The sequence below is a fragment of the Urocitellus parryii genome, chromosome 5 (genome assembly GCF_045843805.1).
Source record: "Urocitellus parryii isolate mUroPar1 chromosome 5, mUroPar1.hap1, whole genome shotgun sequence".
Taxonomy (NCBI): domain Eukaryota; kingdom Metazoa; phylum Chordata; class Mammalia; order Rodentia; family Sciuridae; genus Urocitellus; species Urocitellus parryii.
This window is the reverse complement of record NC_135535.1, coordinates 106,625,261-106,641,672: the sequence shown is the minus strand read 5'-3', so window position 1 is coordinate 106,641,672 and position 16,412 is coordinate 106,625,261. Positions and strand designations below refer to the sequence as shown.

The following is a 16,412-nucleotide window of genomic DNA, read 5'->3' as shown; positions in this document are numbered from 1 at the left end:
TTATCTCCATTTGGAGATGATATGATTCTATGCATAGAATCTCCAACAGAAGAGTTTTAGAGCTGATAAATAAATAGAGCAAAGTAGCAGGATCAACAAAGAAAATTAATAGTTTTGCTATATGACAGTAGTAAACTCAACAAAGGAAGAAAAGTATTCCATTGAAAATAACCTAAAACAAAAACATGAAAATAAACCTAGCTGAGAAGATGAAAGACCTCTAAAATAAAAATATAGATCACTAAAGAAAGAATTTGAAGAAGACTATAGAAGATGGAAAGGCATCTGTTGTTCTTCAATAAGCAGATTTAATATTGATAAAATGATTATACAACTGAAAGCAATCTATAATTTTAATCAGTCCCAATCAAAATATCAATGACTTTCTTTACAGAATTAGAAAAATGAGTCCTAAAATTCATGTAGAAGAATAAAAGATCCAGAGTAGCCAAAACAATACTGAGCAAGAAGAACAAGGCTGAGGCATCACAATTCCCAAGCTCAAATCATGCTGTGGGTATGTGCTAACAAAAAGAGAATGGCATTTTTATAAAAACTAACATGAAAGTCAATGGAATAGAAGACACAGAGATAAACCCATACATCTGATGCGTGACAAAATCAGTAAAAACACACATTGGAAAAAAGATGGATGTTATGGTTTGGATGTGGTGTGTCTTCCAAAAGCTCATGTGTGAGACAGTGCAAGAGGAAAAACAATTGGATGTAAAAGCCTCAATGCAATCATTGCATTATTCCCCTTATGGGGATTAACTGCCTGGTAACCCAAGGCCAGTAGGGTGTGGCTTGAGGGGGTGGGTCCATGAAGGCATGGCCTTGGGGTATATATTGTGTATCTGGCAAGTGGAGTCTCTCTTCTTCCTGATAATCTGCAGGCTGCTTCCCTCAGTAACACTCTTCCACCAAGATGTTCAGCCACACCTCCAGCCCCAAAGAATGGAGCCTGCTGTCTATATATAGAGATCTCTGAAACAGTGAGCCCCGGAATAAACCTTTTCACCTCTACAATTGTGCTGCTTGGGTTTTTTTTAGCCACAGAAGTGAAAAAGCTGACTAAATGGACTTTTTAACAAATGGAACTGGGAAAACAGGATATCCATATGTAGAAGAATGAAAGGGGCTCCCTATATCTTACCCTACATAAACATCAACTAAAATGGATCAGAGGCCTAGTAATTAGACAAGAATTAGACAAGTAATTAGACAAGAATCTTTACAATTGTTAGAAGAAAACATAGGGCCAACTCTCCAAAATACAGGCACAAACAGTAATAAAACTCCCAAAGCTCAAGAAATAAAACCAAGAACCAATTGGGGCAGCTTCAAATTTAAAAATTTCAAACAGCAAATGAAACAAGATGATAAAAAGAGAGCCTAAGGAATGGGAGAAATTCCTGCCATTTATTCTTCTGACAGAGGATTCATTTCTATCGTATATAAACATCAAAATAACCCAAATAATCCAGTCAATGGGCAAGTGAGCTAAACAGATATTTCTCAGAAGATGACATGAAATGGCCAAGACATACATAAAAAACTGTTCAACATTCTTAACAATAAAGGAAATGAAATAAAAACTACACTGAGGCTTAATCTTACCCCAGTTAGAATGTCAAGATTAAAGGTAAATAATAATTATTTTACGTTATTGTGCATGGAATAGTTTTTCTGATTTTTTTCTCAGCATATTCATTATTGGGATATTGATAAGGCATTGATTTTTGAATGCTGATTTTGTATCCTACTTTCCTGAATTTATTAATCAGTATTAGAATTCTTTTGATGGAGATATTAAGTATAATACAAAAAGGACCCTTTCTTCAGAAAACAGATAATTTATCCTCTGTTCATATTTATATCTCTTTAATTTCTTCTCTTGTCTGATTGCTCTGACTTTAGTTTCAATAACTATATTGACTAGGAGTGGTGAGAGTGAACATCCTTTTCTTGTTTCTGATTTCAGAGGAAATATTTTTAGTTTTTCTTCATTCAATAGGAAGTTGGCTTTGCATTTGTTATGCATAGTCTTTATAATGTTGAGGTAAGTTCTTTCCATCCCTAATTTCTTCAGCAATTTTAATATGAATGGGTACTAAATCTTATCAAAATTTTTTCAGCATCTATCAAATTGATCATGTGATTCTTAGAATTCTTATCCTTAGAATGTATTTTTTTGGTGAATTAAACTTCTTGATTTGCATATGTTGAACTACCCTTGCATCCAACTTACATGAAACCCACTTGATCATGGTGTACTACCTTGTTAATGTGTCTTTGAATGTGCTTTAGAAATATTTTAATAAAAATTTTTCAGTCTATGCTTTTCAGGGATATTAGTCTGTAGTTTTCCTTCCTCAATGTGTCTTTGTCTTGTTTTGGTAAAACAGTAATACTGGCTTTATGGAATAAACTTGGAAGTATTTCCTCTTTTTCTATTTCATGAAGTAATTTGAGGATGATGGGTATCTTCTTTTTTGTTGAATATTTGGCAGAACTTCTTTTTTTCTTGGAAGGCTTCTAATTGCTACTTCAGTATCATTTTTTGATATTGATCTGTTTAGGTTTTCTACATTTTGTTGGTTTGATTTCTACCTAGAAATTGGTTAGTATCTTCTAGATTTTATAGTTTTAGTATAAATTTTCAATATAGTTCCTAATGAGCCTCTGGACTTCTGAAATGTTTGTGATGATATCTCTTTTTCTCATCTCTCTATTTTTTTTTATTTGGGTCTTCCCTCTCTTTTGGTTAGTTTGGCTAATGAGAGAGCTGTAGTAAAAAAAAAAAACAGCATAGAGCTGGCATCAAAATAGACATGAAGACCAATACAATAGAATAGAAACACAGAACAAGCCCAAACAAATATTTTCATCTGATACTTACCAGAGGAACAAAAAACAAACGTTTAAAAAAGAGCCTTTTTTTCTTTTTTAAAATGGTGCTTGGAAAACTGGATATTTGTATATAAAAGAATGAGACTAGTCCCCTATCTTTCAACCTGCACAAAGGTCAACTAAAATGAACCAAAGACCTAGACCTAGGAATTAGACCAGAAACTTTGTGATTGACAGAAAAAATAGGCTCACTATTCCAACATATGGACACAGGCACCTTATCAAGACCTCTGAGGCTCAAGAAATAAAACTAAGAATCAACAAGTGGGATGGTATCAAATAAAAATACTTCTGCACAGGAAAGCAAAAAAGGGAACAATAGGGAGCCTATGAGATGGAAGAAAATCTTTGCCAGCTATTCTTTTGACAGAGGATTAATATGCAGAATATACAAATAACTCAAAAAAGTTAAAACAATCTAATTAATAAATGGGCAGTAGAGCTAAAGAGATATTTCAAAAAAGTAATACAAATTACCAAGAAATATATGAAAAGCTGCTTAACATCTACACCAATCAAGGGAATGAAGATCAAAACTACATTTTTATAACGGCAATCATCAAAAATATAAATAATAATAAATGATCATGAGGATGTGGGGAAAAGTGTACTCATTCATTTTTGATGGCACTGCAGATTAGTACAATCATTTTGGAAAACAGCATGAAGATTCCTGAAACCATTTCATCACTATCTCACTCCTTGGTTTTATCCAAAGAACTAAACTAAGCATCCTGGAGTGATATTGGCATATCAATGTTGATGGAAGCACAATTTACAATAGCCAAATTATGGAAACAGTCTGGTGCCTGTCAACTGATGAATGGATATAAAGAATATGGTGAATATGCACAACAGAATTACATTCAGTCATAAAAAAGAATTAAATTATGGCATTTGCATGTAAATGGATAGAACTGGAGAACATCATACTAAGGGAAATATATCAAATTAAGAAAGTCAAAAGTTAAATTTCCTCTCTTACATGAAGAACTTGGAGTAAAACAAGGCTTGAATGGGAAAAAGTGGGTGGAACTCTGGAATGAAATTGACTCATGAAAGAAAAAGAGAGACCAGTGGAATAGAGTAAGAGGATTGATGCAGAAGGAGGAAGGATGAGAAAAATGAGGAACTGTGGAATGAAATCAACCAAATTATGTTATGTATATATATAAATATACTGAGGTGAAGTATATATATATATATATATATATATATATATATATATATCACTGATTTTTAAAAAAACTATGTTATATGTATTTATGAATGTCAAAATTAATGCCACTATGATGAATAATTATAATGCAATAATAAAAACACTAAAATGCTCTCCAAATTACTTCTCACAAGCTTAAAGACCACCATACTTGTTGTTCAAATATAGGTCTTAGTTTTCTGTGTGAAGATTGGAACAAAGCTACAAAGTCTCTGCAGCTCATCCAGAGATGTCTTGATCCCATGGGCAGTGAGTGCAGACAGAGGACACAATATGTACTGCCTTTCAGAAGAAATAAAATAGCTTCAATAAACAGAAAAAGGGAAGAGATGACAACATCTTGGTTTACAAGGCTACTTAGATTCTTGTGTTAAAGGAAAACTGATAATTGAAATGTCCAAATCCATCTTTACCATGACAATAATGCAAGACTACCGGAGAGATAGCTATCCACTTACCTGTCTGAGAACACCTGGCACCACTTCCCTCTTCTGGGAAAAACCTGTTCTCTTTCATTCCAAAGGAAGAAGGAATTTCAGGAACTGGTAACTCTTCAACATCATCATAACCACTGCTTGTGGCAACTGCGTGCTGTCCTCGAGGTTCTGAAAACAGGGAATAAGGAGGAAGAGCAAGATATTTCTTAGTCTAGGTGATGTCTTCAGTCTCTTCTAATGCAGAGATTCTAATAGCTGAGAAATACTGGCACCATATTCCAAGGCTGTCCCAAAGGCAAACATTTGACACTTCGTATTCTTAGAAAGCATGTAAATCATCTAAATATTTCAATGTATGAAGTTCAATGATATTTTACTAACATGCCATGCCAAAAAAATCAATAAAAATTATGTTGTAAGTTTGAGGCACTCTTTTCAGGCCTATGAAAAAATATGCACATTTTAGTGACTGAGGAGAACCCAGGCTATTAATATGGCCTCTGAGGCAATGAAGACACAGTGCTGTCCAATAGAAAAGCCTGGCTTTCTCTCTCCCACAGATAGGCTATTCTACCAATTTCAATCCCAGGAGGCATGGATTTCAACCTCCTTTAGTGCTGTGCTGTTCTTACGATTCAATCTTGAAAGAGCACTCCTGGACCTGCTTCATCCTTGGAACTCTCCACTTTTACAACTTGGGGAAGGTCCAGAATGTCCTCTTTTCTTAGGTCCTTTGTAGAGAAGAGCTCCCAATGATTGATAAATACAGGTACTAAACATTCTTTGTGTTCCAGGGATTATAAAGTTCATTTTTTTGGTCTTAGTATTCACATAAATCACAAAATGGCTCATACATTCCTGTATTTCAGGGTCAAATCCATATTTCCCAAAGTTCTCTTATGCCATGGAATTTGTAATGAGATCAGGTTCAAATTTTCTTTCTAAGATTATGGCCTTGGATTTTATAATGATGTATTTGAGGTATGTCTGTGACCATACGGAAGTAGCTATGGAAACCAATAGATTAGAATATCATCTTTCCCTTTCTGAGATGACAGAGTGGGTGGAGAGAAAAAGTATTTGTGAACCTGAAGGGAGAGATCCTTCCCATCCTAATCAACAAAGTTCTTCTCAGATGATAACCTGTTCCTCACCCCCACCATCTAAGGGAAGACTTGTCTCTAGTACATAGGGCAGATTCAGGGTCCCTTCATTGTCCCCTAGGTAATAAGGTAGCTTACTTACTGAGCCATTAGAAATGGATCCTAGTTGGGAGAAAACATAATAGACAAACACAGTAGGAGGTCCAATGTCATACTTGTAGAGAGAGGGCTTGGAGCTCCTGCCATTGAAGGATGCTGATAATTGTTATAGTGGTCCAGGAATATCTCTAAAAGTTCATGTTTTAAATGGTGTTGTAAAAGGTAGAACCTTTAAGGTGTGGAGACTAGTGGGAGGTATTAAGTTGCTGGAAGCATGCTCTTGAAAAGGATTATAGGATGCCAATCTCTTCCCCTTTCTATTAAAGCAAAATAAATCTTTCTTCTTTATAATTTGATTATTTCAGGCATTTTATTTCAGTAATAGAAAGCTACCAAGTATGCCATATGAAGTTGGGTTAGTCATGTGATCTTTGCTTACTGAAGATTCCCACACTGATGGAAAACTCATACAAACAAAGGAGGCTATGGAACACACCTGAGCTGTTCAGCAGGCTCTCCTTCTCAGGATTTATGGGGTAATCTATCTCCTGGTACAGGACCTCATCAATAGCGTCTTCAAAAGTGGATAAGGCTATGGAAAGCAGAATGAGTTCAGACATTGCTCATGGAAGTCATTGCCTTACCAACAGACAAAATCCTGTCCAATGCACACTCTTGGAGAGACTACTCTGGACTTCCAGGATCCCTTTCTTTAGTCTTGTAATTCATTGGGATAGAACTAGATTTCTGCCCATCCCTTGATTTTAAACCCAGTCTCCACTAGTACTGTCCACATGGGAAATCATCGTATTTGAGGGCTCCATTTTTTAACCCAGGACAAAATCATGTCTTTTAAGTCTCCAAGTCCATGGTAGAGAAGGCAGTTTCTTATATAATAAGACTAAAATGTGTACTTTAAAACCCCCCCACAATTGGTCCAATATTATCTGTGCATACTTTCATGTCACAACATTCCCAAGCCTCACCTTGGCACTGTCGTCTCCACCTGAGCAGTTGAATTCCCAGGATGATGAGGACAAGAAAGAGAAGGGCTCCCAGGATCATGCAGAGGATCCCAGGTAAGGAGAAGATGCCAGGGACAGTGGCTGAGGCTGAACTGGTGCCTGAAGAAGAAAAAGGTCATGAGTCTTTAGAGAGGACCATAAGCTCAGGAGAATTCAGTTATCCTGGTCCTCGCTTCAGTCCTCAGGACCATGAAGTCCCTAGTTCAGACATCATATATCATGAATCTCAGGATATTACCACCCTAGATCCTGCTCTGGGCTGTGTCAACTATCTTCTGAGTCTGGTTTTAAGAGATTTCTATAAAGTAAATGTGGATGAGACTTTGGAGCTCTCTGACTGCTCTAATTTAACATAAGTGGTGGCTTCTTCTAACACCTGATCATCAGAACTGTGAAGTCTCCATAGTGCAGAACACTGAAAATCTGCTAATCTCCCCGATTACCTGGTTCAGAGCAAAAGAACCACTTACTTCTCTGGGTGGGGTGAGTTATTGTCCTTTCACCTGGGGACAAGAGAAGGAAAATGGAACAACTACACTGTGTTGGTCTGGGAATATCTCTGGGTCCCACCCACCACCACTGGCACATAGTTCTTTCCCAGATGCCAGGAGTTTGGGCACATCAGAGCCAGAGCATAGGGCAGCAGGGCAGCCTGGGAAGCCCTTTGGATGCAAACACCCTTCAACCCTGTCCCCCACTCCTGGTCCTGCTACTCACCAGAGCACCTCACATCAGCGTCCTCCTCATGCTTGCAGTCACTCTGTCCCCAGGGTGCTGCAGCACAGGCCCACAGGGAGGGCTCCCTGCCCCTGCACTGCACCTCATCCAGCCAGATGCTTCCATTTCCAGGGCCAAATGCAGCCTCCTCTGGGGCTTCCAGGGCAGAGCCACAGCCCAGCTGCTGACACACCACCTCAGCCTCTGCTAGGTTCCAGGAGTCATCACACACAGTGCCCCAGGTGCCTTTGTGCCAAACCTCCACTCGCCCTGAGCACTCACTGTCTCCTCCCCTGAGTCGGAGCTTCTCTTTGTCTGAAAAGGCAGCAGCACCTCCACTTACTCCCTGGTAGGAGGAAAGGAGCCCCTGGAAGCCATAGGGAAGGTGGGAGGAGATGAGGTACCTGTGCAGGGCGCAGTGGCTGGACAGCTCTTGGGTCTGTTTCCTGCAGGAGCAAACAGTGGGGTAGCACTGTAAGTGGAAGCTGGGTTGATCCTACCCCAAGACAAGGCTGTCTAAGGTTCTGGTCTCAGTTCAGGTGACAGGTGGAAGTAGCAGGCTTCAGAAGTAGTCTAACAGGCTGTGTTACTGAGACATTCCCTGGAGCATATCCCTATCAGCAGCTGAAATTTTTATCAGTTTACTTGTTTTTTCTGTGACCACTACATGAACAAAAACACAAAAAATGATCATGCACATGCTTGTGTGTGTACACTTAAACACACACAGACACACATAATGCAGAAAATTCCACTTGCCTCATTCTCCCTCTGTTCCTGCAAACAGGATAATGCCTGGTGTGTTGAATGCATTCATTAGAAGTATGTATGGGTGACCTTCTATGAATGCTATGAACAGTGGCTTGATAAATATTTGCTGATTAAATGAATATATGAGTAAAAATCTGCTGAAAAATATTTTTTTAAAATTCATCCTAATCAGAAAGGTAATAAAAAATGTAAGTTAATGACAATGTTTTGTGGTAATAAATATTAGACATTTAAAGTATATGTACTGAGTAATCCCAAAATAATTTGTACTCAGTGCACTCATATTGTTAATGAAAAATTACAATATTGAAAGCATTTATTTAAATTAATTAAAACTATTTGCAAAATAAATTAAAAGTACTTTTTTAAGATAAATAAAACAAGTAGAATTCAAAGAAATGTTAATAAGTGGACAATAGTTAGCTGGCAAGATAGAAACGTTATATAAACAGGTAGTACACTGAGGAAAATTAACTTATGAAAGGACATAGAGGTAACATCTAGTCAAGCAAAACAAAACAAAAGAATACATATAAATGCAAAATAACACAGAGAAAACATACATGGCATTTGTTCTAAAACACCATCAGGGGTACACATTATCCCCATTATTCTCTCAACCTCCTATGCTATGCTGAAAACATTTCTAGAAATGATGGCAGGATCTCTCTTTGGTGGCTGTTCACTTTCAGGATTGGATGTTTCACTATTTCTCAATATGTGAAGTCTATTGCAAGAAAAAACATCATCAGTACCTAATTTTATAATTTATTATTACTTCAGCCTCTACAGGTAAAGGAAAAAAATAAGGTGAGGAAAAGGAAAAGAGTAAGTCTTTTGAAACACCATTATTTATCATCACATTCTCCCTGGTTTTCAGGCTGTTCCTAGCAGAGATTTGTGGGCTGTGTTCCCTTTTTGATTTTTGAGCTACAGTGTGTCCTTTGAGTTTAGATTAATGGTTGAGTTATAAAAAATTCTTAGTGTTTTCTATCAAGATACAAAATATTAATTGAAAACAATTGCTCTTACAAAGTAATATGACAAAATCTGTTCAAAAAGTAGATATCCTGTGATCTTACAACCATTGGCAGTCATCTTATAGTAATAAACCTAAGAGTTTGGTCTTACTTGTGCAAGGTTATTTGTTATAATATTGTTTATAGATGGGAAAAATACAAAACTGTCATGAATAAATAGGAAAATGATTATGCAAACACTAATACTAATCTCTTAAAAATTTGACATTATGAAGCTTTTTTTTTTTTACAAAATAGTGAGCTCTACTTGAGGAATATCCATAATATATCTTTAAGAAAGCCAATGTAAAAATAGTAAGCATAATATAATACCAATATTGTAAAACCAAATAAAAAGACACAATAAGATAAATGCTTTTATCACTATATGAGGTTAGATAGGAATTTATGAAAATGGAGGATTGGGAAAATAATAACTACCATTCCATTAATCCTATTTACATTGTGGGAATAAGAATAGACAAGGGGTTATACAATGTCACTAATGTATCTTTTATATTTTAATATGTCTCCCTTGATTTCAATGAGTAATTAAGGTTTTGGCAATTCAGTGTAATAGGAAAAATATTGTTTAACTACACCAAAAATAAACTAGAGGGAAGAACATAAATCCCCTAGTGTCAAGCATGTGGCTGATTCTGTGAAAAGAGCTAAAAAGACAGCACAGCGTAAGAGAAGGTAGGGTGGCTATCTCTTCATGCTTCCAGTGCTCATTGCCCAGACAGACAGCATTACTCATTCCCTGGGGGTCCTCACATGGAGAGGTTCTTTAGTGTTATTTAAATTTAGAGTGAACCCAAACCCAACACATAGTAATCTGCACCCAGGAGTCACATCCCCAACCCCTGGAGTGGCTCACAGTCTCTTCCCTCTTCCATGGGAAGTCCTTTAAAGTCTGAGAACAACAAGCTGACTACATCCTCCCTGGAATTTCTGTTAATTAGGCTAATTAAAGACTCCTGAGACATGGTTTACTGTTGTTTCCACATCTGGGAGCCACAAAGAAATGTGCCCGTGTCACTTCTAAAGGCAGCTCACCTGCCACACAGCAACTCACTAATCAATTTGGTAATCAAATGAGCATATTTCCAGCATTAAATAGACAATATGTTATAGATGACAAAGACCACTGAAGATTGCTGTAAGAGTTCAAGCAAGAAGTGATCTTTCCTGAACTGAGAGTAGGAAAGAAGGAGTAGAGAGATTTAGGACATGTAGAGACACAGAAACTGCTACTACATTGGAATTGGAGGAAGAGTAAAGTGGAGATGTGAATGTAGACTGGGAATAAGTAACTGAGCAACAACAGTGGCATTAACTGGGGTGGAGAATAGAACAGGGAGAAAAAGGTAGAGGCAGAGCTTGAAGGGGTGAAGTAAAACACTCTAATTTGAAAACCAAATTTGAACTGCCCATTATATATTCAAGGGAGGGCCCATTGGTAATGAAATATATGAGTTTGGATTTAAGGTCAGAGATCAGGTATGGAGTTTTGTATTGGGAGCTGTCAGTGGAATGATATCATCATTGAGAGAAGGGATGGAAAAGAGCCAAGGAAGAATACAGAATCTAAAATTTAGATATTGAATAAAGAAGTTGCATCACTCCAGGAATAATAATTAGTAAGTTAGAGTGACCATAAGGAAAAAACAAAAAAGAATATAGCAGAAAGTTTCTATTTTCCAGGTAAGTTTGAAGCAAGACCATCATTTGTATGATGTAGTTTAAAGAGCAGTATGAGGGAGATCAGGGAATTTGTAAAATGTCATGTTAGAGAGAGGGTAAGAGCATACATGAGAGAATCACACTATATGAGGATAGTGTGGAGGATCCATCAGAGATTGGGTCACATATTCAAAGAGACTAGCAGGGTAATTTCACATCATAACAAGATACAGTACTTGTCCACGATTCAGCAATCCTTGTCAATCTAGTACAGGCAAGAAAGAGTTAGGTAGCTGATAAAACCATTCTTGACTTCGACTGACAGAAGAGAACAGGGGAGGTTTTGAGTGGGGAGGATTATAATGGGGCATCGTGTTGTCTAATCAGGCTAAGAAGAACATGTACAATCATGAGGAGAGTGGAAAACTGAAAAACATTTGGAATCTGTGTGAGGATGAAATATCTAGAAAAGGAGCATCAAGAATATGTGCCATAGGAGAAGAGGCAACAGTCAAACAAGGGAACAAAACAATCAAGATCTCAAGCTGGACAGTTAGTGATGGTCAATAGTGTGGCCATACACAGAGCTGGGATGCAAGGGAGTAGAATGCTTCAAAGGGAGAAATTCAGGACTGGAGAGGCCAGGATGTTATCTCAGTATGTTCAAGGATTCTGGCAGCACCAGGAACAGGAGACAGAGGAGCCTGGTGAGCCTGGTACTGCAGCTTTCCTGCATGAGGGGGTGTGACCAGGCTGGAGAGTGACACCAACAGAAGTGGTAGCTGGTGCCACCACATGGGGCATATTTCAAGTAGCTGAATACAAAGAAAAAGAAAATAAATTGTTGAAAATGACAAAGGAAAGCAGGAATATTTTTATTCTAAGATTTGGCCCAGAAATATCCTTTTGAAAGGGAAGCACAGAGCCTCCAAAAGATAAGGACATCATTGTTTTCAGTGGACAGCCAGGTTTTTATCAGAACATGAAATTGAAGGGGACATTACAAGTCTTAAGGAATTGGAAGACGGATCGCCTCCAATGTTTTCTGGGAGAGGGATGTAGTGGGCATGTTAGTTTGCAGTAGCATATGAATAAAGGCTCAGAGGAGGTAATATCAACCAAGACCACTGGGACTGTGAGGAGATCAGTTCAAGAGAAAAATAAGGGGCGACCAGGCCCCTCATCTCACAGGAGTTTCCCATGATGTGGCAGAGGAGATTAACAAAGAGCTTTTCAACAAGATTGTTACTGGAGCCATGCCTTGGAGAGGCCTCAAGCTCTTTTTACCCTTCCAAGTAATCAGGCATCACTCTCTCACCCTCTTCCTACTCTGCTCCTGATGGGAATTTATCAGTAACTCTAGGTCACCATGCTTCCTACACCTCAGTATTAACACTGATCAAATGCTCTCAACCTAAATATAATTCCTCTTTTCCTCAAATTACCCATTTCCACAGCACCTTCCACTTCATGACAGTCACATTATGGCTGGTGTGTGTAGTCGTGCTCTAGGGTAAACTCAATGAGGACAAGGACAGTATTTTATTCTTGTCTCTTCTCCAGCACAGAATTAAGTTTCTACCTACAAGTCACAACAATCTGACCTGAGAGTTTGACTGATGTTGATGGATTTCAGAGTAAAAGACAATGAGCTCAAAGATAACCCACTAGTACTGGATTCCCCAAGTTTTCCCACACTGTCTTGATGATATTGGGTGGAAGAAGTATTTACTCCTAACCTTAGTTTCCACATCTGGATTAAATGATCACCATAATACCTATGAACAGATTGCTGAGAGGTTTAACCTTCATTACATGTGGGAAAAAATAAACTAACACAATGATAGGACCTAGCAAGTGATTTACCTGATTGAGGTCAAGTTCCTCACTCTTCTAAGGAAATACAGGCTAATTGCTATAGCCTGCACTAACCATTTGCTTACATGGTTTTTTGAAGGGTAAGTTCATGCTTCCACATGCTTAGTTTAATATCCATGGCATTTCTCACATAAATGAGGTTTACTTATTTCTGTCATTGAAACAAGATTGTAAATTGAAGCTTAAATAATCTCTTTTCAAACTTTCACCTTGTAGACTTATTTGAACTCATTACTTTGGTTTGAAAATATAAATTTCTCTGAAAACAACCTCCAGAGTGAGGACACAGGAATAGGGAGTCAGTCACCTGAACACATGATATAAGCTTTCTCCTTTGCAGAGCAAGATCTCTGTTTCCAAGGGTCAGAAGGACACTGCCAGAGAGAGCTATCAGTTTCCCGACAGCGGATTCCATCCACCCAGGAAGGTCTAGAACCTTTCCTGAGAGGAACCAAGAAGTTCAGAGTCCCACTGTCCCCACAGCCAAGCTGTCTGCAGATCACGGACAAGGTCACAGCTTCCATGGGGCTGTGGCAGACACTGCCCCAGGTGTTGTTGTAGAAAACTTCCAGCCACCCAGCACACTCCTGGTCCTCACTCACCAGCCTGAGGGCCAGGAACTCTGAAACCAAGAGGAGGGAAACAGGACATAGTGAGTATTTTATCCTTAGTTTGTTTTTTTTAATCCCTAGATAGAGAGTACTCATTGTTAACTCTGCTGAATAAATGCCCTCTGAGTAGAAAGACAAAACTTTTATCCTTTTTACCTGTTTTATTTACTTGTATGTCTCTTTCTATTTCTGTGACAATGGCATAGTGGAAAATGAACAGGTAGGAACACTGAGATGGGGCTCTTGCAGGGAGAGAAGAAACACTACCTGACCAAACATCTGACAGACCCTGGGAAACGGACAGTGCACTGACAGAATAGTGAAGTCCCAGATATGTCAGTTCCTGATCCCGAGAGCCTGTAAATAGGTTACCTTATGAGGAAAAGGCGATTTGCAGACAAGATCAAGATGAGGATCTTTAAATGGTGAGATTATTTTCAATTATCCTGGATTAATCTTGTGAGCCAATCTAACCACATCAATATACCTGTATTCTCAAATGCAGATAACAGTTTCTGAGCCCTGGTCAGAGAGAATGTGAAGTTGAAAAAAATGGTCAGAGGTGTGCCAGGTGGTCAGTTTGAAGAAGGAAGGGGAATACAGGCAACTTTTAGATGCTGGAAAAGGAAAGGAATTGAGTCTTCCCAGAGCCTCAGCTGAATGCAGCCCAATGACACCGTGTTGATAGCTCAGGTGGACCAGGGTCAGACTTGAATTTGTGTTGTTTTAAGTTTTTACAGCAGCAATAGGAAACTATACAGTGGGTCTCAGGATATTGCACCCACAGTAACTGAAGCATGAGGTCTGCAGTCAAGTGGACACTGAAGAGAAAGACTGTCATGAGACAGGGATGAGAAGGAAGGAGCAGAAGCTCAGCTGCTGCAGTAGGAATGGTAGCACCTCATCTTCTCTTAAAGAGTGACAGGCAGCGTGGGAGGAGCCTCCTCCCACTTCACCCTATCAGCAACTCACCCTCCTCTGCCCTAAGGCTCAGATACCATCCTGCATACATACCCTCCTCACTTCTCCCACCTGTGTACAGTGTGCACTACAGACCTGAGCAGATGAGCCCAGCATCCTCCTTGTGCCTGCAGTTGTGCTGCCCCCAGCCCTGGGAAGGGCACTGCCACACATGGGCCTCCTCTCCTGTGCAGTTCAGCTCATCCAGCCAGATGGGCCCTGATCCCTCTCCAAAGTGAGCAGAGATGGTGGCCTCCAGGGCCACTTCACAGCCCAGCTGTCTGCATACCACGTGGGCATCACTCAGGTCCCAGCTGTCATCACAGATGGAGCCCCAGGAGCCCTGCTGCAGGATCTTCACTCTGCCAGCACAGCGACTGCCCCCATCTACCAGGCGAAGCTGTCTGCTGTCTGAGGAGAGACAGGGTCATGTCAGTGGGCATTTGCACAGGGAATGGGACAGCTCTGGTGCTGGAGCCTTGCTCACCTGAACAGTTGGCAGTGTGGCCCTCTGAGGCTGCAGAGCCTGCTGGGTCAGACCAGGAGTCATTGCACTGGGGCAGCAGCTGGGTCTGGTTTCCTACAGAAAGGGATAGAAAGCAGGAAACTAAATTTAAATACATAATAATCTAGTAATGGCATCTGAAAGCTGTAGGTATTTTGTCAATAATTTCTTATCTTCAGAGCTAATCTCCTAATGGATATTTCTGCTTCTGATTTTGGCAGACTCTTGTGCTTTATATCTAGATCTAGAAGTGATTTTAGGAAAAAGGGAATGAGTCAGCGCTGGTTGAGAGCATTGTACAGCTCCCAGGACAGCATGACTATTGGAGTTAAGTTCAGAGGAAAGTAAAAGTGGGATCATCTATTTTCCCTGGGAGGTATTTGCCCATTCAGAGGTGAAGGTGAGACTGAAAATCTCAGCATGTTTGCTGGATTGCCTTGGGAGTACACAAATATAATTTAGGTTGGACCAAAGAGGAGAAATCATATTAAACAACCATGAATATTGTATCATATTTTGTGAATTAAAAAAAATTTTAATAGGTATGGTGCCCAGTTTCTCAAAACTTCAATTGTTTTTGTGTAAAGTGTTCTACCTTAAATAAAGTACTTGAAAGAGGCAAAATAAAATTCTTTCTAAAAGTTTTGTTCAGTTTTTCAAATTCAATGTTGATCAAAAATACCACATAAAATAGAGTTTAGATACAGAACAAAGAGGAAAAAGGAGAAAAAATGGGAAATATTTTTATATAATTAGTATTGGTGTTTCTTTATGGGTAATTTAAATAATAATGATTAAATGATGTGCATCTTGGCAGAGAAATGATCACAAAAATCTAAAAAAATAGAGAGTTAAAAAATCAACACCTAAAAACCAGAACCCAGAAGATGAGTTTAAAAACAGTAGATTACCACAGAATAAATATAGCCAAATACAAGGACATAAACTACACAGAATAAAGCACAGAAAGACAAGGATAGAAAATATAAATAGGGACTTGAACGACATGGTGACTATGTAGTCTATAAGTTTTAGGTATTTAAGACCACTATTGTTAGTGCTAAAAGTATTACTTATAAAATACACCAAATCAGATATTCAGTACACATTTAGTTTTAAAAAAGATTCACAAAATTTATGATGCTCTATTCATTGATCTTTGGAGTCCATTACTCCTACCTTTGAATCTGAGCTGACCATAATGATTTGACTATGAGCAATAGAATGTGGTGAAGTCTGCATGAACATGGCTTGACTTAGGAATGTAGCTTAGACATTCATGCCTCCTTCTCTTTAGGATGTTTGCTTTATGGGAAATCTACTGAATCAAGAATATCATGTGGAAGAGAGTATTTGCAGGTGGTTCTGTCAGCAGCCCCAGGTAAAATTCAAGCTGCTAGCTATGTGAATGAACTATCCTTGATTCCCAGATTGGTCAAGCTTTCAAGTGACCTCAGCTCCAGATGACA

General features: G+C 38.7%; 1 protein-coding gene across 1 annotated transcript in view; it reads right to left on the bottom strand.

The window, feature by feature from the left end:
• The window catches only part of LOC113192964 (antigen WC1.1-like), a 186,353-nt gene that overhangs the window by 146,413 nt on the left and 23,528 nt on the right, over positions 1–16,412 (bottom strand). Inside the window, exons 4-6 of the mRNA XM_077799083.1 lie at positions 14,926–15,018; positions 14,535–14,849; positions 13,175–13,489 (exon numbers count right to left, since the gene is read on the bottom strand). Of these exons, the coding sequence (XP_077655209.1) occupies positions 13,175–13,489; positions 14,535–14,849; positions 14,926–15,018 (723 nt within the window). The remainder of the gene's footprint in view (positions 1–13,174; positions 13,490–14,534; positions 14,850–14,925; positions 15,019–16,412) is intronic.